At 43.0% G+C, this 25,872-nt stretch overlaps 1 protein-coding gene across 3 annotated transcripts in view; it reads left to right on the plus strand.

Moving 5' to 3' along the window:
* Window positions 1–24,238, plus strand: part of SEMA5A (semaphorin 5A) — a 397,867-nt gene extending 373,629 nt beyond the window's left edge. For all 3 annotated transcript variants that reach the window (XM_059694805.1, XM_059694804.1, XM_059694806.1), the window contains 7 exons: window positions 256–481; window positions 3,955–4,173; window positions 10,746–10,916; window positions 12,417–12,572; window positions 13,911–13,958; window positions 18,784–18,995; window positions 20,522–24,238. In XM_059694805.1, the coding sequence (XP_059550788.1) occupies window positions 256–481; window positions 3,955–4,173; window positions 10,746–10,916; window positions 12,417–12,572; window positions 13,911–13,958; window positions 18,784–18,995; window positions 20,522–20,641 (1,152 nt within the window). In that variant the 3' untranslated portion in view covers window positions 20,642–24,238. The remainder of the gene's footprint in view (window positions 1–255; window positions 482–3,954; window positions 4,174–10,745; window positions 10,917–12,416; window positions 12,573–13,910; window positions 13,959–18,783; window positions 18,996–20,521) is intronic.
* Window positions 24,239–25,872: the final 1,634 nt, after the last annotated feature.

Raw genomic sequence — 25,872 nt, forward strand, 5'->3', positions numbered from 1 at the left:
ATTCACATAAAATTATGTCCATTGTCTCATTTTCATTATTGACACAGGAGAACTTGTGCAGATCCTGTTGGAGTTGCATTGAAACAGAGCGTTCTCCTAAATGCCTAATTTAACAAAAATGGGTTTTAAACCTTGTAGAGTGGCTGATGGGCATATTAAGATACGAAGTGTTAGAGAGCCCTGTCTTTCGATAGAGAAGTGCCTGGCTCTGTTTATGCTGTGTGCTGAGCACACCCCACACCTTCTCTCTCCCAGGAGTACCAGCCTTGTAATACCAACCCCTGCCCTGAGCTGAAGAAGACCACGCCCTGGACACCCTGGACGCCTGTCAACATCTCTGACAACGGTGGCCACTATGAGCAGCGATTTCGATACACGTGCAAAGCCCGCCTCCCTGATCCAAATTTGCTGGAAGTGGGAAGACAGAGAATTGAAATGCGGTACTGCTCCAGTGACGGAACCAGCGGCTGCTCCACGGATGGTGAGTGGGGACTCCTAGGGTCTGACCCACTTCCATGGACAGGCATATGATCTTTTCTCTGCTTTCAGAGAAGAGCAAGGAGGTATTTTTCCTTTCAGTGACTTATGGTTTAGCAATCTTTCTAACAACACATCCCCATCCCTCTAGAGCAGAACTGCCTGTATAGCAAATTGATAGTAAACAGCCTTACTATAAAAATGTAGATGGTCCTGTGAATTCAGCCTTCAAAATTACACTATGTTTATAGCAAGGCCACAGTAGTTTGTGGGAGATTTATTTAGTATCAGGAAATATTACGGAAGGGTCAGTGACCTTTCCACAATTCTTTTGGTACTAAAATGTGCAATAAGCTTTTATTTTATTTACCTCAAAATTGGACAAAGAAAACAGTAATGTATCTCTCTCTCTCTCTCTCTCTCTCTCTCTCTCTCTCTCTCTCTATATATATATATATATATATATATATATATATATATATATGTATGTATGTATATGCCTGACCAGCATGGCTCAATGGTTGAGCATCGACCTATGAATCAGGAGGCCACGGTTTGATTCCCTGTCAGGGCACATGTCCGGTTTGTGGGCTCTATTTCCAGTAGGGGGCGTGTAGGAGGCAACCAATCAATGATTCTCTCTCATTATTGATGTTTCTCTCTCTCTCCTTCTCCCTTCCTCTCTGAAATCAATAAAATATATTAAAAAAAGAATACAGCATGTGAGAACCCTTTAATAGTCTTTGAAATCAATTTGCCCCGTATACTTGTATAAATCCCTTCAATGACATATTGGTAGCAAGGGGTAAGCTCTGGGGTGGACCAGAAAATCCACCCTCTGCCTGGGCATTTCTGCATCATTCTCCATCTTTTCTACCATTCTCATCTAATGTCACATAATCGGGCCAATTCTAAAAAGAACGCACATGCCCATAGATGGGTCCTCACAGCATGGTTTGGTGAGAACAGCAAAAGTAATAATATCTTGCACCCAACCATCTCCCCCTATTTCCCAGCACGTCTGTGTTTATAATTCTATCTTAGTCTCCCAACATGAGCGTGATAGAGAAAGCACAGTCACCATCAAGGTCATTTTTAGAGAATGAGCTTTAGACTCAGGGTGGCCGGCCTTAAGGAAACACAGAGCTGGTGAGTCGCCACCTTGGACTGATGCAGGTGGAATAAATTCTTGGAGGTGCAAGAAATCTGCTGCACTGCCCAAGGGAAGCTCTTAAACCAGTGGCTCTGAGTGAGGGCCACCAGCTGCACACGTCACAGAACTCCATGCCTCTTAACACTGCCAGCCTGGATGCTGGGAGGGCCATCAGCAGCCGCTCCTGTCATACTGCTTTGCTGACATTAACGGTCTATGCTAATGACATGAACTCGATCCTCACCTCAAGCCATGATGCTTAATGTTGTTCAGCAACCAACAAGCTTGCTTCTTGTTTCTTTAGAAAAAAAAGAAGTCTGCTTTAGTAAAGAATTTGGTGTGAATAAGTCTACTATTTAAATAAAACAAATAAACACCATTCACTTATTTCCTTATTTCAGAGCTGTCTGTGAACTATCTTATTTGTTAGGATACCAAAGTAAAAAAAAAAGAAAGAAAGAAATAGAAAATGAGTAACAGTGTTTTCCTATACATTAACTTTATTCTATTTTCTGAATATAGATTTTGTTTTTCTTCCCTTCTCAGATGCATACAAAACCAAAGCTAATGTTTGTTTTAAATGCTAGTAATATAAACTAAGGAAAAGTTTACTACACTTTTATAAACACCGTCTATATTGCCTCCCAAAGTATACCAAGGGCATGGCTTAAAAAGACTTCATCTTTCTTGTGGCTTAATGGCTTCAGGTTCTAAAGAGTATCCACACATTTTTGGTATCGATATCTTGGAAATGCAAAATGGGACTTGCTTGCCTCTGACCACACAAGATGAGGCTTAATTGTGAATAGTTGTCCTTTATTGATTAACCACAAAGTACTGGTTTGTCACAGAGAGACATTTCTAATCCATTTTCTCCAAAGAGCATCCTGCCTTGGTTTCTGATTTGGTTTTTAAGTTAACAACAAAATTATTTCACAGTAGATAGAACTGTTAGTGCATTTGCCTTCCACACTTAACCAGAACTTTGTGCATACTTAGAGAGTTTTTGGTTAAGCTGTGTCATTCTGCCTACATTTGAGAAAATTACTGAATGTTTTCTAGTATTGTAAGTGGGTGGTATGTTCAGTAAAATGAACAGGAATTTTGACGGTGGCTAATTAAATGAGTTAAGTGCAAAATGCTCAGAGCTGACCTGACCCACAGTATCCCCACCCTCAGCCCCACCACCGATTGCTGCTGCTTCTGTGTCTACATTTGTTCCCAGGGAAACACGTCTTGCTAGTAAGTGGGCTCTGAACTTCCTGGGAGCATTTGCTACAGGACCAGGTCATGCAGGGGTGTGCTGGGTTCCGGGCAGTGAGGTCAGCCCCGTTGCAGGGACCTGGAGCAGACACATGTCTCCATGGCCTGGGATTCAGATGCATGAACTCTACACCTTTCACCAGCCTTACTTCACTTGGCAAAGGTTAACAGGGGAAGGACCGGGTTTAAAAAATGTTTGAATCCGGTTCTGTTCTTACAGACCATATTCTTGACAGTGAGTCCAAGGGCCTTGTGTTGAGGAATTCCCAAGGGAAGTGCGAAACTTGTGTTTTCTTTGTAAAAAGTTTCTCAGAAAAATAAGTGAACTACAAATGCAAGGCCTAGGCAGTGATGGCGAACCTTTTGAGCTCGGCGTGTCAGCATTTTGAAAAACCCTAACTCAACTCTGGTGTCATGTCACATATAGAAATTTTTTGATATTTGCAACCATAGTAAAACAAACATTTATAATTTTGATATTTATTTTATCTATTTAAATGCCATTTAACAAAGAAAAATCAACCAAAAAATGAGTTCGCGTGTCACCTCTGACACGCGTGTCATAGGTTCGCCATCACTGGCCTAGAGCCTGTGTAAGCCTAGAGCCAAAGTGAGTTCTTATTTGCACCTGTGACCTAATAGTAACTGCAGAGAAAGACTCGTGAGTTATGGGAGGTTAGCATGCCACTGCTTCTCTTTTCAATGTTGGGTTTTGAAGTGTAAAAAGTGTTCCACCAAATTTGAGGTGTGGTTACAGAAACAAAGCAGGCAGCAGGTACACAATGAAAGTTAGCCAGGGGTGGGCAAACTTTTTGACTCGAGGGCCACAGTCGGTTCTTAAACTGGACCGGAGGACCGGAACAAAAGCATGGATGGAGTGTTTGTGTGAACTAATACAAATTCAAAGTAAACATCATTACATAAAAGGGTACGGTCTTTTTTTTTTTTTAGTTTTATTCATTTCAAACGGGCCGGATCCGGCCTGCCCGCCGTAGTTTGCCCATGGCTGGCTTAGACTCTGGTCACTTCTAGAACTGACGCCTTAGCCTTTCCCTTGGCAGGTCTCTCTGGTGATTTCATGCGTGCCGGGAGATACTCTGCCCACACCGTCAACGGGGCCTGGTCATCCTGGACATCGTGGTCACAGTGCAGCCGCGACTGTAGCAGGGGCATTCGGAACCGGAAGCGTGTTTGCAACAACCCTGAGCCCAAGTACGGGGGCATGCCCTGCCTGGGCCCGTCCCTGGAATACCAGGAGTGCAACATTTTGCCTTGCCCAGGTGAGTGGATTGAGGAATCAGAAAAATATCTGAAAAAAAAATCAAGGGCCTTGGAAGACATTCTGAAATAGGGGAGGCTCAACCGGCTTCCTTGGCTTTATGTATATATATATATATATATATATATATATATATATATATATATATATACATACTAGGGGCCCGGTGCACGAAATTCGTGCACTGGGTGTGTGTGGGGAGGGGAGTGTCCCTCAGCCCAGCCTGCCCCCTCTCACATACTGGGAGCCCTCAGGCGTTGACCCCCATCACCCTCCAATCGCAGGATCGGCCCCTTGCCCAGGCCTGACGCCTCTGGCCTAGGCGTCCGGCCCGGGCAGCGGGGACCCGCAGCTGCAGCGGCCCCGCGATCGTGGGCTCCGCTTTAGGCCCAGGCAAGGGACCCCTAGCTCCTGGGACTGCCAGCTTCGACCGTGCCCAGCTCCCATCGCTGGCTTCACCCCTACTTCCTGCTATCACTGGCCAGGGCGGCAAAGGTGCTTGATTCTCCGACCATGGCTGGGGGGCAGGGCAAAGGCAGCCCCAGGGCCGCCTTTGCCCTGCCCCCCAGCTCTCAGCTCCCCCCTGGGTTTCCGATCACTGTCAGTGGCAGGGGGCTTCTTCCTGCTTTCCCTTTCGCCTCCCTGCATTGTGCCTACATATGCAAATTAACCGCCATCTTGTTGGCAGTTAACTGTCAATCTTAGTTGTCAGTTAACTGCCAATCATAGTTGGCAGTTAACTGCCAATCATAGTTGTCAGTTAACTGCCAATCATAGTTGGCAGTTAACTGCCAATCATAGTTGGCAGTTAATTTGCATATAGCCCTGATTAGCCAATGAAAAGGGTATCGTCGTACGCCAATTACCATTTTTCTCTTTTATTAGATAGGATATATATATATATATATATGAAAGAGAAATGCATATTTTAGAGATATTAAGGGTTCAGTTCCAAACCACTGCAATGAAGCAAATAATGCAATAAATCAAGTCACATGCATTTTTTTGTTTTCCCAGTGCATATAAAAGTTATGTTTACATTATGCTATAGTCTATTAAGTGGGCAATAGCAGTAGGTCTAAAAAAAAACATTGTACATATATTAATTTAAAAAGACTTCATTGCTTAAGAATGCTGACCATCATCTGAGCCTTCAGCAAGTTGTAATCTTGCTGATGGAGGGTCTTGCCTTCAACTAATCCCAATAAAGCGAAGTATAATAAAATGAGTTATGCCTGTATATACAGACATACGCATACAAATTTATAAACTACAGAGTATGTCTTCCAACAGTATTGGCATAAAAGCAAATAGAACCTAGGCTGCATTGTATTCATGTATTTCTTCAATCTACGAGAAATGGAAACATCCTCATGAGCAACTGCGAACATGGTCGGCACTAGGCACTGTGCCAGGTGGAGAAGTCAGTGTTACTGCCATGGTCAGGACAGAGGCTCCTGTCCTTAAAAGTGGGGCCTGGCCTCCACCCAGGCTCTGATGGTCCTGGCCCTGAACTGGCCTCTGTCCACCACAGATTCCTGTTCCAGGTGATAGTTATCAAGGGTGACTCACCAGGGTGCCTTGGTCCCCAGGAATCCACTTTTTCCTAAGTTGGGTCTCTAAACACACACTGTTCTCTCTTGGAAGCTGACAAAAGCTGTGTGTCTGGGTCTTCCTCCTGAGACCTGGCTTTTCATTTCTTGGAATTCCCAAAGAAGCGCCCGGTGCATAAAATGAGCCCGGGAGCCTCTGTCTTCCTGGACAGGGCCTTGTCTGCACACACAGGCCCACAGGCTCCTCTGTTTTGTCTGCTCTCTCTTGCAGCAGCTCTGGGTGTGGCCCTGTCACCTGCATCACTTCCCCTGACCTTCCCACAGAGAGAGGATGTCTCACCTGATATCTCAGGCCATCCCGAGTGCTGGTCTGCAGTATGTGCTGCCTTTGACTCGGTCAGAGTGAAAGCTCCAGGAGGGCAGGGGCTGTGGTGAGGGTGTCACACACTCACTGCAGTGCCCTCACTCCCAGCACGGGCCTAACACACACCAGGAATGCCGAACAGTCACTGTTGAAGGGTGGGAAAGCAAGCAGTTGATTATTTATCTTCCTTCCTTCAGTCAGTTGATCAGCAAACATTTTTGGATAGCCTACTATGCACTATTCACAGGGTAAAGAAAGGTGCAGTGAGGAGGCATCCTGTGAATAATGCCAGCCTAGTATGGTCACCAGCTATTGGGCTGCATATATTGGATATAGATGCAGTGGTTACATCAAATAAGAATCTGCTGAGCTGAAATCATGGCCACTGCCCTAAGCAGACTGCCTCTGAGCTGAGTCTGGAGGGAGTTGGACAAACAGACAAGCAGAGATGGGAATGCAGGGTCATTCCAAACACCAGATCCAGTGTTTTTAAAGATATAGAAGCTTGAAAGTATAGCATCTCTTTCAGTAGGTACAAGCAACTTGCTGAGTTCTTTGAACAAGAAACTAGGTTGGAGCCATTTGGTGGATGGGTAGATGGATTGATAGATGATGGTAAAATGCTTAGTGGATGGATGGTTGGATGGATAGATGGATGGATGGATAGATAGATGGATGGATGGATGGGTGATGGATGAATGGATGGATGATGAATGGATGGATGAGAAGATAGATAGATGATGGATGGATGAAAGGATAATGGACAGATGGCTGGATAATTGAATTAATAGTTGGATGTTTAGATGACAGATGGATGAGTGGGTGGATGGAGAGATGGCTGATGGATGGATGGATGGATGGATGAATGGATGGGTGGATAGTGGACTATGGATGATGAATAGATAGATGATGAATGGATGGATGTATAAATATGTACATTAAACTAAAAATACACAGTTCCCAGCTTTGTAGCTGAGGCTCTCAGTAATGTCCCTGCTCGTGCAGCTGCTCTACTCCTCCTGGACTGTCTCTGCCTGAATTTCTCCAGCCTCAGGAGACTTCAGACCATCCAGCCTTCCCAGCCAAGTGGTGCTGAGGGGCTGGGAAAGGTCACAGAGCCAGGATTTTCCCACAGCCCCAACACTGAGAGGGGAGGATTCCTCCCCAGGGCTGGGAAGGAGATCATGGGTGGCATCATTAGATTAGGGTCAGTGCTATAACTGAGCAGGCAGGGTAACATGGGAATGTTAGGATCACTCCATGTCCTCTCGCCTCCCAGGCTCCAGACATGAGTCCTCATTGATGTCAGCAGAGCAGGCAGACTCTCCAGATTCTAGGATGCTGCCTTGTCCTTGAGAGCAGGCTCAGTGCCCATGTCAGAGATATCCATGAGCATGGTCTGGTGGCTGTGTTTATTTTAGTTTATTTGATGGCCAAGACAGTATCATGTATATATAACCTTAATATCTTGAAATAGCTCTGTCTTCATTTTCTTTCTAAAAGCCAAGATTCCATAGAGAGTTGTGAAAATATTCAGAGTTGCCCTCTTCAATTCCCACTTGGGTGTGGGTGGATTCGAGGGGCTGAGTTGGGTAAATGTCAATTCTCTCTCCCACCTCCTAGAAAATTCCTGAACACATGAAAGTATGTAACTCATCAAGGAGGGGTCGAAGCCTTCAGGGCTCTGGATGCAGAGTTGCTCAGCCATGAGGAGGTCCAGTTACAAGGCTATTTTTACCTAATTTCAGATACTCTCCTCCTTATGAATTCATTCTCCCTTAGCTCCATTTGGTCCACGGTACGCATGTGCAAATGGGCACTGTATTTTATTAAAAAACAAGCTTCCTCATTATGATTAAGTTTGAAAATAAATCTAAGCAAACTAGGTGAATGTAAAATATCTTTTAAATTTGATCTCCAGTTCAAATGTGTATGACGAATTGCGACACGGTAAAATTATATTTTTCAACTTCTTGTGGTACCTTCACCTACGTAATTTACCTGCAACAATGAGAACTAGCTTGGTGTTTATCCTTCTCTCCTTTTCGCCAGTCCCTGTTGGATTCATAACTATGACTTCCAGACCTTGGAAGACCAAGGTAGAGACTACAGGTGTTTCTTTTTACTAAATAATGGTCAAATCAAATAACATAAGTGTGAGTGAGAAAGAACAGAGTGATAGTCTAACAGAGGGCTGGACCCTTTGCATCAAAGTGTATTAACAACTCAGTGTTGTTAGCTCTAGGCTGCATGACTAAGACCTCATACCCGTTGAACAGCACCTCTTCATTTCCCCTCCCCCATCTCCTGGCGACCTCCATCGTACTCTGCTTCCATGAGTAAAAATTTCAGATTTCACATATAAGTGGAACTATGCAGTATTTGTCTTTCTTTGGCTTATTTCACTAGCATAAGGTCCTCCAGATTCATCCATGTTGTGGAATATGACAGGATTTCCTTGGTTTTAATGGAATATCCCATTGTACACATATACCACAGGTACTTTTTCCATTCATCTGTCAATGGACACTTATGTTGTTTCCACATGTGGGCTATTGCAGAGAATGCTACAATGAACATGGAAGTGCAGATATCCTGACTTCCTTATGTTTAGATATATGCTCAGGATTTCTGGATCATATGGTAGTTTTTTAGTTTTAATTTTTTTTTAGGAACCACCATACTGTTATTCATAGCAGCTGCACCAATTTACATTTGCACCAACAGGGTACAACTGTTCCAGATTGTCCACATCCTTTCCAACACTATTGTCTACTGTTATCTATTATGTTTTTTTTTTCACAATAGCCATCCTGACAGACGGGCAGTGATATCTCGTGATGATTTTGATTTGTATTTTCTCGCTATTAACAATGTTGGGCATCTTTTCATATACCTAGTGGCCACTGATCTGCAGGTTCACTATGCAATAGAAAAGTCACGGATCTTTAGACCACATGGTTGCTCCAAGTCCAGTTCCAGCACCCATCTAGATGAGGCATTTGAACTGAGCCCCAGACGGCCTTGTGTACATTCAAACATCTGTACTCTGTGACACCTGCTATTCTGAGGCATTCTGAATTATCTGTGCCTTACTGTGGGGTGTGTACACGTACCCACTTGAGACCAAGCTTCAGCTCAGTTTACAGTGAGAATAGATATGGCAGTGGGTGTTTGCAAAGTTTAAAGTTCTAGGCAAATCTCTGCCTGCCTTCCTTTTCTGGTATTATAACCAATGTCATATATTCATTCTCACTTTCTGACATGCTTATTTCTTATTAGGGAGAAGGTTGAATTCTTCAAATCTGGATAAACTGACAAATCACAAAATTCCCAGTTACATGTCAAATATTTTTTTATGTTTTTACTTTTTTGCAAATTAAAATATCATCATAAACATGATGCTTCTGCTTATATGTCCCAAAAATTCTTTAGTTTTATCTATGCCTATATTTAAAGAGACATAATACTTTATAAAAAGATGTATTAGTTCACAATGGGTGTATTCAAATATAAACTAGGTCATTCTACCTAAAATAGCCTTATATGTTTAAAGATATTGGCATTCCCTTTTCTTGTTGCTTCTGTTCTATTTTATGAAGGATGTGGAGAAAATAAAATATGATACTATCTACATATTGTAAAAGCGAATCTCTCATCAGCTTTTGTATGTAGTATGCTGTAGTTATGATTGCTTTTTGCTAATTGGAGCCTAACAACATCTTGACAAAGTCCTGCAGCTTTTCTCTGGGGCTCAGTAAAACAGGGCAGGTCTGGCTGACAAGAGGGCAGATCAGCAAGGAGTTAGACAAATGGCAGATCATATCTGACAATGTCAGACAGAAGCCAGCGTGAGGTCTCAGTTTAACAAGCAGGCGGGAGCACTGAGAGCCAGGAGGGTCAACTGGCCCAGTGCTCAGGAGGCCCCTCCACAGGTATCAGGAGCCCAGCCTGGAGAAAACAGGAGAACGGCTCGGGGTCACAGGCAGGCATGGCAGTAGTTCATCAGGAACCAGTTCTGCCTAATGTTCGAGTTACAAAACTCACCTTCATACACAACCTGAAGTCTGGCTGCAGGTAGCAGGCTGTCTGTTTAGTCCATCACATAAACACACCGTCCAGTCTGCATGGTATGGCACCGTCCCGTCTTCATTTGGTTGTTTCATTTCTGCATCTATGAAGCATCCCCGCAGTTCTTCCTCACAGGACGTTACACTTTCTTTATCCCTCTGTCCTGGAGCAAATTGTAATCCCATTAGTAAGGAAGGCTGTGACTGGAACTCTCTGTTCTTGGCTATAAGTCTCCTCTGGCCAACTGAGTGGTTAGCAAAGGCGAGAGCAAGCTGGGGCTTCACAGCAGAATGTTGTTCAAGGTCATTCCCAAGGATGGTTATTTTCTGTTGCATACACTGTACTCTGTCATCCTCATGCTTATGTTTAGAGATATTTCTTGAAGGGACAAATCAGAGGAGCTGAAAATGTGAAGGGAGGAATATGCAAAACAGGTTCCCTCAAACAGGAAGACCCCCAAACACCCTACTGTGGGTGGTCAAGTGGCTTCTCGGATGTGGTCCTGCCTGCACACCCCATCTGCAGCCTCATCAGTTTGGTCAGCTTTGCATTTCAGAAGCAACCTGACTCTGTGTCTTTTCCCAGTGGATGGCATGTGGTCTTGCTGGTCCTCCTGGTCAAAATGCTCAGCAACGTGTGGCGGTGGGCACTACATGAGGACCCGCTCCTGCACAAACCCAGCCCCAGCCTACGGCGGGGACATCTGCCTAGGGCTGCACACGGAGGAGGCGCTCTGCAACACACAGCCCTGCCCCGGTGAGTGATGGGACTTTGGGACCAACGTGCCCCTATCCCTGACTCAGAAATGATGGATTGATGATGCCACGTCATAGGTACTGAGAGAGGAGAACACTTCCACCCATCTGCCACCCTGCCACCTGGAAGTGACTTCATAACACATGTTCTGCAATAAAATGGTTCTCAACCTGGCATAGTTTCAGAACGAGTAGCCAAAATGGGTTACGACAGAGCCTTCGTAAAATATTTCATTAATCTCAGCTAATGAAATCTGAGATTGTGTGGTTGAGAATTGGGGTGGGGAGCATGGAGGTACTGAGCTCTGAGGCTGGCTGGCGCTGGTGCCCACTGGATGAGTGACCCAGTCTCCCCATCTGGAATTAGCTTCACCTTCTGACATGGAATGACTTGGAATGAAGATGAGACCTAACTTTGACATTGAAACAATTTTATGTTTTTTTAATAACTTGCTCTTGTATTTCTCTCTAGAAGGTTCCATGTATATTGTAAAGGGCCTACAAACCAAATTCTTATAGTCATTCTGAAAACTGACACATTTCTAAGGGAAAATTGTACCCTTTACATGGATCTCTCTTCCCATTGGGTCAAGGCACAAGTCTGATTTCCAAAATGTCTGAACTACAAAGATAGTCAGGTTACTTCAGGTTGCTTGCATTTAAAAAGAGGAGAAAATCAAACTGCATAGAAAAATACTTTTATGTTGATTAATATTTCATAAATAATATTAAGAGTTAAATTTTTGTAACCTCCTTACTTCAAATATGAGAGTTTGTCTGCCACACATCTGCAGGCCTGGGCTAATTTAACACAACCTGGCAACTCTTGCACTTCAGGGTGAAGGGCCCTGTTATCACTCAACTCTTGGCCTTCACCCAAGACTTGTGCATTGATCTTATGAGCAAACACGGGACACAATGAATTCTGCCTAAAATATAGCCTGACTTTGCGATATTGATTCTGCAGAATTGTTTTTATAAGAGAAGAGAACGCTTACATTGTAGGTTTCTCAGGAACTCAGCAACCGGGCTTTCTCGTAGATGCATCTATTTCTCTTGCCCCAGCGCTGAGGCCTGTGGGAGTCTCTCAGGAAAGCCTGTGAGGGCTGCTCCTAGCAGAGGAGCATTGCCCTGATGGAAATAGTGTCTGCCTTGATGATTTCTGTTCCCCTGCCACTGACAGCCTGTGCACAGTTGGACATCAGTGATTAGCTTATTGAGCGTCTAATTCAATCACTTTAAAGCATTCAAATAATGTGGTTTCAGCAAATGTAATTCTAGCACATTATTTCAGGTCAATGATATACCAGTTCTTTTATTCATGCTCGTGTGTATTTTATCTGCTGGGCTTTTAAGAAGATAGGAGTACATCTTATTTATATACAGGCCCATTAAAGCTGATAGGAGGGCATAAACTCATATATGTAACATGACAGTGCTTCCAGGGTGATTGATCTTAGTGCCTCTTGCTGCCTCTTCTCCCTGCTTCTGGTCACTGCAGAGAGCTGGTCGGAGTGGTCAGACTGGTCGGAGTGTGATGTGTCTGGAGTCCAGGTCCGCGCCCGCCAATGTATCCTTCTGTTCCCTGTGGGCAGCCAGTGTTCTGGAAACACCACGGAGAGCCGGCCATGTGTATTTGATTCCAATTTCATCCCAGGTAAGGGCAGAGTGTGAGCAAGATACCTGCCCACATTCCAAGTGGAAATGAATCATCGGTTAGAGTTGCAATTATTCTTTGAGTTCCCTTTTGGTGAAACAGATGATTCTGCCAACTTTTGTATTTTCAGGGTGATTAAAGTAGAGGTTTATAGGTAGCTGCAAGTTTAGACTTAAATTTAGCCTGTGCATTTGAAGATTTTTTTCAACCATAGACATTGTTAAGCACAGTGTTGTTTCTACAATTTATTGACTATAACACATGTGGAAGATTTTGCCCCAAAAAATGCAAGTGGCGCATTTGGTTATTTTAATCATTAGGTAAAATGTTTTGACCATTTTCTTTATGAAAACTTAATGTATTTGGGAAGGGGAACCCATTATGGCTCTTATCTTGGAGAAGAGGGGACTGGCCCTCTTGCCACTGCCTTTTCCATGTCAAATCAAGTTGTTAGGTGGTCACCTGTCACCTGCGCACTATAGGTTTGGTGTATATACTGACATATCATTTCACACATGCCTACTGTGTGGGTTAGGACTGAGACGTGGACCAAAGCAGAGACAAACCTTTTACAAGGCAATAGTGGGTAATAGCTTATCTTCCTCCATTTATGGAAGAGATAATGTTTTAGAGAAAAGTACAAGCTTTAGCCTTGTAGGGTACTTCAGTCATGTGTGGTATAAAGTTGCAATGTCTATTGTTGTTGTTTCCCTTTTAAATTATAGATATATTTTTTATTCTTGGTGTCTAAGGAAAAATCAATACAGAGAGAATAATGTTTCTGGCATCCTGAAATGGTGTTTCATTGTGTAGGTGGATTTCTCCTCACAATGGTGTCTCCCATTGTGGCATAGCAGAGCGTCAATGGGCTCTGAACAGGGACTTATTTGTTCTGGCCATTTCCTTGGAGCTCTGGTGGATCAGTCACCTACCTCTGCAGGGAATGTGACAACCCAGCTTTGATGAAACAAAAGATCTGAGGCAGGAACACCACAGGCCAACACCATGGGGTTCCACAGCTGGCAGGATGTATTGTAACTGAAAATCTGCTCATTCTCTGGTCTCGTTTTGAAGCTACTGCCCTGGCTGTAGCTCAGGGGACCATGGCATTTTCTATCTGTGATAATGGATCTCACCCCTTCCCAATCAAGATGACCTTGACCAACTGCAGCTCAAGTTGGCTGAACAAAGAAACAAATATAATTTTTAAAAATCAAGTTTTTGGGACTTCAACTCACCTAAAACTCAATATCATTGGACATTTTGTAAATGAATCACTAATATGATATTTCTTCCCAATACCCTTTACACATTGTGATTGGATTTTTCTTTTTTCAGAAGTATCCGTGGCAAGATCTAGTAGCGTAGAAGAGAAAAGGTGTGGGGGTAAGTTCTTCCTTTTAACTACAGTCTAATTGATTTCTGATATTTTCTGCTCTTTGGCCAAATGATGTTTCTATGTTTCTGCTGTTGACAAAAAACAAAACAGACTGGAGAAACTCCTGGATCCCAAGCACCTTCTGCTTTGGTAGTATACATGCTAAGAGTCAGCGTTTGACATCTGGATTAGTGGTTCTCAAGTGGGGTCCCCATATCAGCACCACCAGCATCACTTGGGACTTGAGATAAATACAGATTCTCAGGCGCCACCTTGAGCTGAAGAATTAGAGCCTGTTTGAGTGGGACTGGGCACTCTGTGGTTTAATAAGCCCTTCAGGTGACTGGTGAATGCTAAGCTTTATGAATCCGTGATCTTGATATCTTAATACTGTATAGGTACTAAATATAGATATTAGACTTCCCATGAGTAAAACAGTATTCCAGCAGTTTGTTTATATTTATAAATCCTGGCAGCCAACCTCAAATCTTCAGACTGATGGAATGACAAAATTGTAAGGGGCATAAGGTTCTACTGGTATATCTCTAGAGGAACATTTTAAACTTCCCGGAACCCTGAATGACAAATATCAACATTCTCTGGTTCAAGTCTGTGATGAATTCAGACTTTACCCTGTATGACTACCTTGTCTGGAAGGGAGGGATTGACTGTCTATATATCCAAGCCCAGTCCCTGTCCACCTTTGCCAATCAACACCAACAGTCTTGTCGTATGTGTGTATTCAGACTGAAGACCTATTAATAACCACCCTTACCGTAGTCCACCCACCAGGGGAGTCCCAGGCAGCTCAGCTTATGCTCAGGTGGAATCTGGAGCTTCTACGCATATTTTAGGAATGTACTTACCATTATTAACTACATTTAATAAGAGTTCGCTATTACATCCTTTCTGCTTAGTCGGCCATCTGGTAACCCATTCATTCAGTGATCTTTGCTGAGTGCCCACCCACTCTGTGCCAGTTTTATGAGTGGACTGAAAGAACCCCCTGGAGCAGACAGTCATATCCTCAGAGGGACAGTGTCTGTCCTTGAGTCCACAGACTGGCAGTCACTAACTTGGAATCCAGCTGGAAGGTGAATATATGCCGCTTTAAATAAAACTAATCCTGAGAATTCCTTAATATTTTGAGATCAGCCACTCCATACCAGACACTGTATTAAATGACAAGAAGGATCCCATTTGATCCTCACAAAGAACATCCTTGTAGGTGCCGAAGTCCACAATTCTTTATGTAAAAGAAGAATTGGAAATAGGGAAGGGTTCTGGAACTGAACTCTTTTCAGAATGTGGATGGGTCATATGGGGCATGTACTGGATATTACATAATGCCCTGCAGGGTCTGGGGCCAACTTCATAACCGGTTCCTTTAATGATGCTGCAGTGACACGTGGGTGAACTGAATATGCTAATGCTTCTGGCGGTTCTGGTCAGTTCTGCAGCAAACAGGGCAGGGCAGGTCATGCTTTGTTGCCAGGTAAGTGATGAGAAATCACTTTTCTGAGATTTTGGTGTAGAGAATTGTAGAAAATTATCAGCCATGGGTTCTTATCTGCATTTTATACGTATGGATTGTGAGGGTCAGGGACATGAGACCCATGGTTGAAGTTCATGTTCACACAGGCAGTCAGCCGTGGAGCCCAGGTTAGATCCAGGCAGTGGGGTCGCAGTGAACTCGAAACTTGGAGCACCAGAGGAAAGGGTCCAGGAGGATTGTGTCTGGGGACTGGAGCCACAGCAGCCCTGGTCAGGTGACACTCTTGGACAACACCCACGGTCCAGGGATGTCTGCTGCCCTCAGAGGCAGTGAAGGTCCAGAGTGGGTGGCGTTTGTAGGGATTGGTCCTATCTTGAGGGAGGCCACCAGCTGATGTCTCTGCATACTTGGCAGTTGGTGCTCATCAGCCACAAATTTGAAAACCACTTTCCTTCACTGGCCATCTCATGGTAAAGGGAGGGGAGTCCTTCCAAGGCTTTTAATATACAGGAGAACATCATGCAATGCCCATCTGTGTCCTAAAATGCTGTTTCTATGTGTCTGAGCCAGGTGTGCCAAATGGCTGCCTAGAATCAAGATTTGAGGTGCTATTGATTAAATCGTGGAAACTTTAATTACTCTGCACTATTCAAAACTAAGTTTTTTTAAAAAAAATATTGTTGAAGGTATTACATATGTCCCCTTTTCTCCCCTCATTGACCCCTTCTAGCCCCCCCACCCCACCCCACCCCAGGCCTTTACCACCCTATTGTCTGTGTCCATGGGTTATATGCATACAAGTTCTTTGGTTGAAATCTTCCCAAAACGAAGTTTTTAGGCTGCTGACATTGACATACCAGAATAGTTGGTTAAGAGGTCAAATGGATTTGATTGTTAGGCTGATATGTAAAAACAATAACGTCGCAAGGATGTTTAGGGAGATAACATTGTTGTCTTTTTTTAGTGTGTTGCAAAAATCAATCACATTTTGCACAGGAAATCAGGCAGTTGAACCAACTGGGTAATTGGTTTCTATTCCGGCTTTGCTGACCAAAAATCCCAGCCAAAAAAAGCATATTCAAAGCAGAGAGTCAAACTAAGCAAATTCAAAAGATTTAATAGGCACTATTTTTCCTTTCTGCAGAAAAATGTGAGTCTTTTGAAATGTTTCATCTTAGAGAGCTATTTTTAGTTGCCTGTGACACACAGACTGTATAATCGTCATAAAGATGTCAGTGGCCCCAGCCTTCCCCGGGCACCTGTGGGAATGATTCATTTGATTAACGATGAAGTATCTGCATACGGATGGAGCCCTACATCTTCCATGTGTTATAATAAAATATGCTATCCGTGCGGCAGAAAGTACTTACATCCAAATCTGGCACCGACCCCAGGGAGTCTGAACCCTAAAGTATGAGGCAATGACAACACTGTGAAACCCACAGCTCCCATGTTACAGCAGCACCTATAGTGGGCGCTTAGGGGAGTATCCTCGGTGCTTTATCCAACTGCCCCAGACAAAATCAGGAAAAGCCAAAGATTAATGAAGTCCTTTTACTTTGTCAAACCATTGGCCAAGTAAACAAGAAATGGAAACCTGAGGTGGATGGAAAACTGAGGTCATGTCTTTGGAGTCTCAGTGTGGGTAGGAGCCTGTTAGCTGTGCTCACAGACAGCCAAGTAGGTAGCCTCAGCACAGTGTCCTTCTCCCCAGGGAAAAGGATCCATCTCTCAGGAACCTGGGAACAGCTTGGAGGGAGAAGTCAGGGGTTGGGGACAGGCGAGAGGTACTCAGCGTCTACTGCATATCGTGGGTGAGGTGAAGTCTGCTCAAAACATCCTTGGTGGGGAGCCTGGGTGGTAAAGGTGCAAGTACTCCAGCACCTGGATGTGGGGGGCAGACCTGTGGGTCTCCTCTCCCTGAGTGCCCTGAGGGCTTAGAGTTGCAGCTCTGCAGACCCACCTGGAATTGACAGTGGTGCCCAGCCGGCATTGCCATTCGTTCCATTTGGGGCCCTGTGGACAGATAGGGAAGGGGAGGTGTTGAGCTTGGGTGGCAATGCACCCTTTGGTGGCCAATGGAAGGGACACTCTGGGGGAAAGCAGGGGAAACATGTAAATCCACAAGCGACTGGCTAGCCACATGGGGCCAACACAGCAGAAAAAGGCAGGTCGGTTCTGCTTTACCTAATTTTCCCTACGCCCAGCTTCACCAGCTCTGCCCACATCTTGTCTGCAGTTTCTGAAAGGCTTGAAACTTTCATTGTGAAGTGTTTTACAAACACACCATGAATATCTGTTTTGTTGTTGTTGTGTCTCAGACTTCATGAAGGTCGTGCTTATGTTACCTTGAGGTCACTCAAGCCAGTGCTATGTCACAGTCATAAATCCATGCCCACTCACTTTGCCAATGCTTTGTACTCCTAATTCAAGGAAAATAAGTCAGAGTCTATCAAACAGAAAAAAAAAATGTAAAAAGAGGGTCATTTCATGACCATTAAAAGAACATATGTTATTCCTTTGACACAAATCCTTTATTTCTTTGTAAGATCTCTACTTTCTTTATAACATCTCCAAAATATAATGTAAGTGAAAAAAAGTGGTACCCAGGATAATATGTATGGGTGTGCACACACGCACATGTGCGCGCATGTGTGCACACGCACACACACACACACACACACACAGAAGTGTGCAGAGGACATCGGAAACAGCACACCAGAAAGTGGGTATAGTAGTCCCTAGGAAAGAAAAAGACTTAGTACGTTTATATTCCCTTTTACACTTTCTGATGTTATATAATGTGTTTATATTCATAATAAACATATAATGAAAACATCAGCATTATGTAAGCGGAACGCATTTTTAAGTAATGTGAAATAAAGGGAAGGGGAGAGAGAGCTGTGCTAGAAGCAGTGAACGCGTTCTCCCTTTGTGGAAGGAACACGCAGCCTGTCAAGGAGCCTGGAGGGTATGTTTTGGACCTCTCAATATCTATCCTCCTAGAATCCTCATAGACCAGAGAGTGAGCTGCACTTGAAACTGAAGCACATTCTTGTATGAGCTTTACATTAAAAAATTTTAAAAAGCTTCTGCTAGTGTGTGAAGGTGACCTCCAAAAGTCTTGATTACGATGCATTAACTTAAAATATACTGTGCTTGCTTTGGAGAAGTGTTTTGGTGGCCATGCTCTTTCGAAGGAATTGGCATATGATGTCTTTAATTTTGAATGGATATGGGGCTTTCCATTTCATCATTCTCTTTTCACCAAAGCACTGAGCTGTTGGCGTAGCATGTTCCTTTCCAGTGTAGCATCACTTTCGATGCTGTCTTCCCAGAGTTCAACATGTTCCACATGGTCGCTGTGGGGCTGAGCAGCTCCATCCTGGGCTGCCTTCTCACGCTCCTCGTCTACACCTATTGCCAGCGGTACCAGCAGCAATCCCACGATGCCACCGTCATCCACCCCATCGCGCCTGCCCCGCTCAACACCAGCATCACTAACCACATCAACAAACTGGACAAGTATGACTCGGTGGAGGCCATCAAGGTACGGGAGGGATGGGCAGAGGCCGCAGCGTCCAGATGTGCAAAGAAGGCAGGGGCCCTGGGGGCTATTGGCAAAGCACACTGGTGGTGACACAAGTGGCAGGGTGGGGTCAAGGTACTGGACTCTCACTCACAATGAAGTGCCTTTTTAGCTTTGCTTTGCCCGTGAGCAGATGGCATCTCACATTGGGAATGTAGTTAAAAATAGCACATGGAAACAGCAACAAGTAAAATGCTGGAAAATATTAGGTCATTGGCCAGTGTCCAGCTCTGTGTCCACTGTGCCTTCTGCAGCCACACGGAAGTCATGCCAAATATAAGAGCTCCAGGCTGAGGACTGATACGCACTGGGCAGTGGTAATGAGGACCAGGGCTGGACCCTCTCAGGAATCACAGGGTGGCAAAAGTATTACAGTATTATAAGACTATCTTCAAAGAATTGTCAGGCACAGTGAAGGTCTGTGTGATGTAAAGGGCTGTGTGGCTGGTGGGTTTTGTTAAATTTCCCCAGTGCGTGATTAACCCAGTGTTTTCCCCAGAAAGAGTAAATGATCAGCCTCCTCCTCATTCCCAGGAAGCAGGGGTGGGAAGGGTATCGGCACTGGAGCTGGCAGACCTGGGTTCATGAGTCACTTACCAGCTGTTATTCAAACTCACTGAGCCTTTGTGAATCAAACAGGGTGATTTATATGAAATGCCTTTTACAGTGCTGGGCAAAATAAATGCAGTTGTAATTCCAGGCTTTTTGCATCATAGGTCAGACTACAAGTTAGTTACTCCTTTGAACCTCAGTTTCTTCATCTTTAAATGGTTATAACAGTATGTATTATTGACTGCTGCCTAGTCACTAATAAATCCTTCTAGAACTTTTTTCTAGGAGAGTTAGCCTGAGCCTACAATCCTTCATCTTTATTTTGGACCTCTCAATATCTACCCTCCACCTGAGGTAGTTCAGCTCTTTGAAAGTGCAGATGCCCGTAGTGACTATTAAAAAGGAAGAACATCAGTGGCCAGAATGCCTGAGGTAGACACCCTCTAACAAGTGCAGAAAAGGAAAATAAGTCATTTGAAATTCCATGCATTTACTTAAATAAGTTCCATTTTTAATGTCTTATCCCTATACCCATTCAAGGTCATCAGGAAGCTGCTTAAATATCTACTCAGTTATATGTGATAACATTCTAAGTGAGCAGTGCTAGAAGCATTAAATGCATTCTCCAAGCGTTTGTTCCTCTGAATTCGCTAGAGTTTTAGGCTTCCCTGAGGTTTAGGCATAGGTTTTCTAACTCTGGGGAACTTCCTGCCTAAAACTCAAAAATAGGCTGGGAGATGTCAAAACTTGCCAACTTCATTCCAGTTACGAGGCAAATCCCTGGTAAGGCCAACAGTGTGAGGAAGCAGGTAAGTGCGGAAACACATTTTCCAATAAAGGGGCCTTAGGACAGAGTGTGAATTCAATATAACCATCTCCCAGTTACATTCTCTTCCTGAAATACTACTTACATCTTTTATTTTTATCTTTTGCAGGCATTTAATAAAAACAACTTGATCCTAGAGGAGAGAAACAAATACTTCAACCCGCATCTCACTGGGAAGACTTATTCTAACGCCTACTTTACAGATCTCAATAATTATGATGAGTACTAATAACTCTTATATTTTTGGCTTCTTGTAATTCCCTGGTTCCTCGAGGCCTGTGCTCCATGACTGCCCATGTTTCGGAGACTTCAGAGATGAAGTTTGGATACATTTCAAGTGCATTTCAAGCCAGGAGTGTCCCATTGCTGCCCAAAATAGATGTCTTTAAAAGCAACAAAAGTCTAAATACAACAATGTGAAAATCTGGTCTACAATACTTGTTGAATGAGCCATGGTGTGGAGTTATTTTTTTTTATTGTGTTCAGTCCATTTTTCTAACAAGTCAATTGTTTCCTTGAGCTTTTCAATAAATGCATCGCCTACATTGGAAGGAGTCTTTAGGAATAGGAGCCTCTTCTTGCTTTTGAGCATACATCTTCATGATGTTTTAATTCAAGAAAATAGTTCACATTATATGAGAATACCCCTACACACACACACATACGCATATACACACACAAAGAGTGCTTAAGTCCATAGTATTGCTAAAATGAAGAATATGAATGTGGCCATACAGTGATTCACCATGGATCTCCCATCTTCTCAATCTGGAGAATACTGTGGAATTCTTAGAAGCAACTTGTGTGTTTGGACGTGGAATGATTCTTGCCTGAGGAAGCTCAGGATGCAACCTGGCTTGCATCTGCAGAGGCGGTTATATGAAGTCTGAGACATTCCACCCTTGGTCTTCATGAATTTCCTGTTACCACGCGGGGAGGCACAGACACGATGAAGGGGAAGTTGTTCTGCAGGTTGCTGCGAAACTAGCCTTATTCTGACTTTTGGATTTCATGGCATTCCAGGATTTCCTGGCTGCACAGTTGGCTTGGGTGCCCACCTGTCTGGTCCATTGTAACGTCCTGGAGTGCCTGTAAAATAACCATTTGTTTAGCATTTGGATAGACTCCACACCTCCTCTCTCCCTGCAAAGAAAACAATTTTGAACATTAATGATGACACTGAAGAAAGTATTGAAAGTACTGAAATATGATTGAAAACAACTTTTAAAAATTTTCCATGTTACGGACAGTATTGAGAGAACTGACATTTATTGAAAGTCAACTTTTATTTCCCAGTATTGATAGAACTGATTGTGGTGACATGCCCCTACCAAGAGCATTAATTATATGTAAAGCTCGCTTTCTGCCACCCATCGCTGTACATAGTGAACTGCTCCCCAAATTCCCAGCTGTCATTGCTGCCTCCGGGTCAAGTGAGGGGGAGATGTTTAGCTCTGGTGCCTTTTGGTTTCAATCTAGTGTTGCCTTCCCACCCACTAACTCCCACTTCTCCCTGCATGGAGGCCACATTTCAAGATATACCTTGAGAAATTAGGGTATTTGGATGTGAGGTTGTTAATGATCCTTGTGGTTCCGAGCATTTTAGAGTGCTGTACAATTCAGAGTGATCCTCAGTAAGAAAAGAAAAAAAAGAGGATAAATTATTCACCAACAACTGATGCATAACACATGACAGTTGGTTGAATAATTACTGAAAGTAAGAACAAGATTGAAAGTCATCATCAAATGCCTTGGGGCATTGCGGTAAAGGTGTGGGTGGACATTGAAATATGTTCTTATTGATCAATAAACCTTCAGATCTGTGAAACTATATAGTGTGGGCATTGAGAAGCATAGACTTATTAGCATATGTGTATTTTTACCCTACCTGATTTGAAGAAACAGTTTCATAAAGTGTTGGGAAAATCTTATGTTCAGTAATAATTGAATTCAAAATATTCTCATATCTCCAAATTTGAAAAAATGACTCTAAAATAAAAATGTAAATGCCCGGTGGGCTCTGGGAGGCCTGGTAGATTTGCAAATGAATGGCATTCCAAGTCTTTGCTGTGGGGAGTTCAGCTTGCATCCCATGTATTCCTTCTGTGCTGTGTAGGATTGCTCTGTCTCTACATCGCATCTAGAGGTGCGATGTAGCCAGATGGTTCCCAATTGTTCCTGGATTAGATTTTCACTGGATTCTTCAACTCATATCATCATTCTCCTGTAAGAAAAATGTTCTCACTGTGTATCACGCTGTCTGCTATTTTGAATTCCACCCCCTCCCCCATGTTTCCTAAAATGAAAAGGTCATTCTATTTCCCTGAGGAAAGAGGAAACTAATATTTCAAAAAAGCATCGTTGGACTTCAAGGGAAATGCTTTCTAAATGACATCAAAATGGGTCTTTAATCAATCTTCTACAATGATTGGGGAAAACACCCTTCATCCACAAAAGAATTTTCTTGTTGTTAATTACATAAATCTTTTTGTTTATCACTGCAAATAAATCACCTCATATGTGTTCCCTAACATTCTATTCAAAGGAAAATTATTCTGGCTTTTTTTGGCTTCTCTCTCTTTCTCTTTGTATCTTTCTTCTCTCTTTTTCTTCTTACTTAACAGGTTTCGATTGGTTTAGAATCCTTTCAGCTATAGTATAAGCATTTTAACCAGCTGCTTTTCTGTCACTGTTGAGCTCTTGCTAATGTGCCACCTCCACACCCCACCTCATGGCAGGAGCCCTCGCGTGTGGGCTTTCACAGGGGCGCCTACCACTTCTACTAGGACCTCCTTCACACAGCAGCCCTTCTTTCGGCTGGGACGTTTGGGATTTCTGCCAAAACCTCTGGGAACACTTGTCACATTTTTTCATTTCTGTGTGACTTTTTTTGTTCTCTCTTTCCTCTCCTTTTTCCTTTTACTACAAGAAGCACAGTTATAAATTAATACTTTATGCTCGACCAGGCAATTTAATCCCACTAAAGGAACCTGATGTCAACTGACATTAATCACAGGTTAATTTTTAGGGTTATTTCTGGATACAGTTAAAGTTTGGCTGGTTTTCCTTAGGAAACGACTTTAGTCTCATTTAAATTCTTTGGAAGTGGTTCCCAGCAGCGTTCCTTTCTCTAGACCAGACTAGTAATCATCTACAGTGCTCCAACATTTTACAGGAAAGAGAAAAACAAAATTATCATACTCCCTTTTTTAAGGGCGTATGTTACAGGTGCATCATACATATTTTTTGGAGCAGGTGGATCAAAATTTTATTCAACGGTACATGCTACAGAAGCATCAGAAATGGAGACCTGTTCTCATTTGGAAATAAAGTTTCATATCCTTCCTTCCTTCCTTCCTTCCTTCCTTCCTTCCTTCCTTCCTTCCTTCCTTCCTTCCTTCCTTCCTTCCTTCCTTCCTTGTCATTGTCAAAACTGCTTCACAAATTCACATAGTTGTCCCTCTTAATTTAGGTTAAGAAATTAATGGTGTTTTATCAGCTGCAGTTGATTGCTTTTCCTCTATACCATGACTATTGGCCAAAATCAAACTTGAACTTCCACACTTTGAAAGAAAGCACAGTCTGAACCTTTAATCCAAGTACCTACATTCACCACCAAACACCACCATAGAGCATCAGCAGAGACAATGCACAAACTTTGTCCAGTGTAGGAGTCTTCAAAGGTGTGTAACAAAACACGCGTTATGCCATTTGATGTGACTTTGGAAAATGTTATGAAATGTTAAAAGCCTCATTCTCTATTAATTTGCATTTTCTGTTTTATGATACAAAATAAACTTATTTGAGATTGTTTCATTTTTTAAAAGGCCATCTATATATGGATCATGGTGGAGCTTTTTTAGAATGAAGTAGCATCGCCTTCCCTTCATTTGAGTGAGGGGATGGAATTTGGTTGCCTTGTTGGAATGTTTGGGGATTGCTGACTATTTCCTCACAAGGCCAGTGAACATGCCACACTTTTCTTTCAGATCTTACATTCAATGCGAAATACAAATTTCCAATGGTCTTCAATTTTGCCTTTCCTGTTCATCAATTCACTGGTATTAAATGCTCCCTTAAGAGCTGTCCAGGTTGATACTTAAGAGAGTCATTTAATGACACTTGACAGATGCATTGCTTTCAAAAAATCAGTTGAAGACACCAATTGTGGCAGCCCAGCCAGGAAACTCATTGCCTATTTCATTGGATCAATTATGGGAGTTTAGAGAAGGAAGGGGTGGGCAGGGGGTTACCCAACTAGTCAGTAGAAACCAACTCACATTCTCCAGCCTCAACTTTGAAGAAAACAACATAAGTTTAAATGAGCAGTTGCTACAGAAGTGAAAATGCCATGCTCATTCACTGCTCTTGGTAAATTGCCAATTCCTATAACCCAAACATATTCATCTTTTTTAAAAAACAAGTTCATTAAGAATGTTTCAAAATACTGCTAACAGTGCAACAATCTTTGTTTCATAGTAACCCCCTCTTCACCTCGGTCTGGGACAAAATAAGGGAATCTTGATTATGTACAGTATAAATTGTATTATATTTTTTGTACTTAGGTGTTATGTAAATAGTTTGTCTCATTCAATTGTATGTGAGCAGTGAAATAAATCCTACCATTTAGGAAACAAGTTAGTGGCATTTTTCTTTGCATAGCGTCAAAGTCCCCGGCGTCCCCTGACATGCTAAGGAGCAAGCACTACTCAAAGGAGAGCGCTTCAGCTGAGTGAGGCTGGGTGACCGCCTGGGTAAACCCCAGAATGTGCTCCTGTTGGTTCTTCAGACCCTGAAGCCTCTCATGTGGTGGCAAATGCAGGGCCAACCAGCTTCATGATTCTGTGAAGTAAAGAACTTTCAGAAGTATTTCTATGGACAATAAAAATTGTGTGGCAAGGAAAGCCAATCAGGTTTTTATTTCTTTAATAATTTTTTTTTAATTTTTACCAGAGAGAAAGGGAGAGGAAGAGAGAGATAGAAACATCAATGATGATTGAGAATCATTGATTGGCTGCCTTTCGCACACTCCGCACTGGGGATCTAGCCCGCAACCTGGGCATGTGCCCTGACCGGGAATTGAACCCTGACCTCCTGGTTCATAGGTCAATGCTCAACCACTGAGCCACGCCAGCCAGGTGCCAATCAGGTTTTTAATTTATAAGTAGCTGGTATCACATACTGTTGATGATTGAACTGTAAAGTTTTATTATGCTCATCTCTCCTGCACATCATATTTCATTCTTTGCATAAAACGAGTTTTTTCTAGAATAAACCTCTATCAGTCAGCATGGACCCAGCTAAAAAGATGCCTGGCTGAGGAAAACTATTGAGATCTATATTTCAGTATTCATGCTCTCTCTCTCTCTCCAATATCTACATTTACATCCAATATATACATATGTATCCTATCTAATAAAGATGGAATAGGCAAGTTGAGCATCACACCGTCACAAAGAT

The sequence above is a fragment of the Myotis daubentonii genome, chromosome 4 (genome assembly GCF_963259705.1).
Source record: "Myotis daubentonii chromosome 4, mMyoDau2.1, whole genome shotgun sequence".
Classification (NCBI taxonomy): Eukaryota; Metazoa; Chordata; class Mammalia; order Chiroptera; family Vespertilionidae; genus Myotis; species Myotis daubentonii.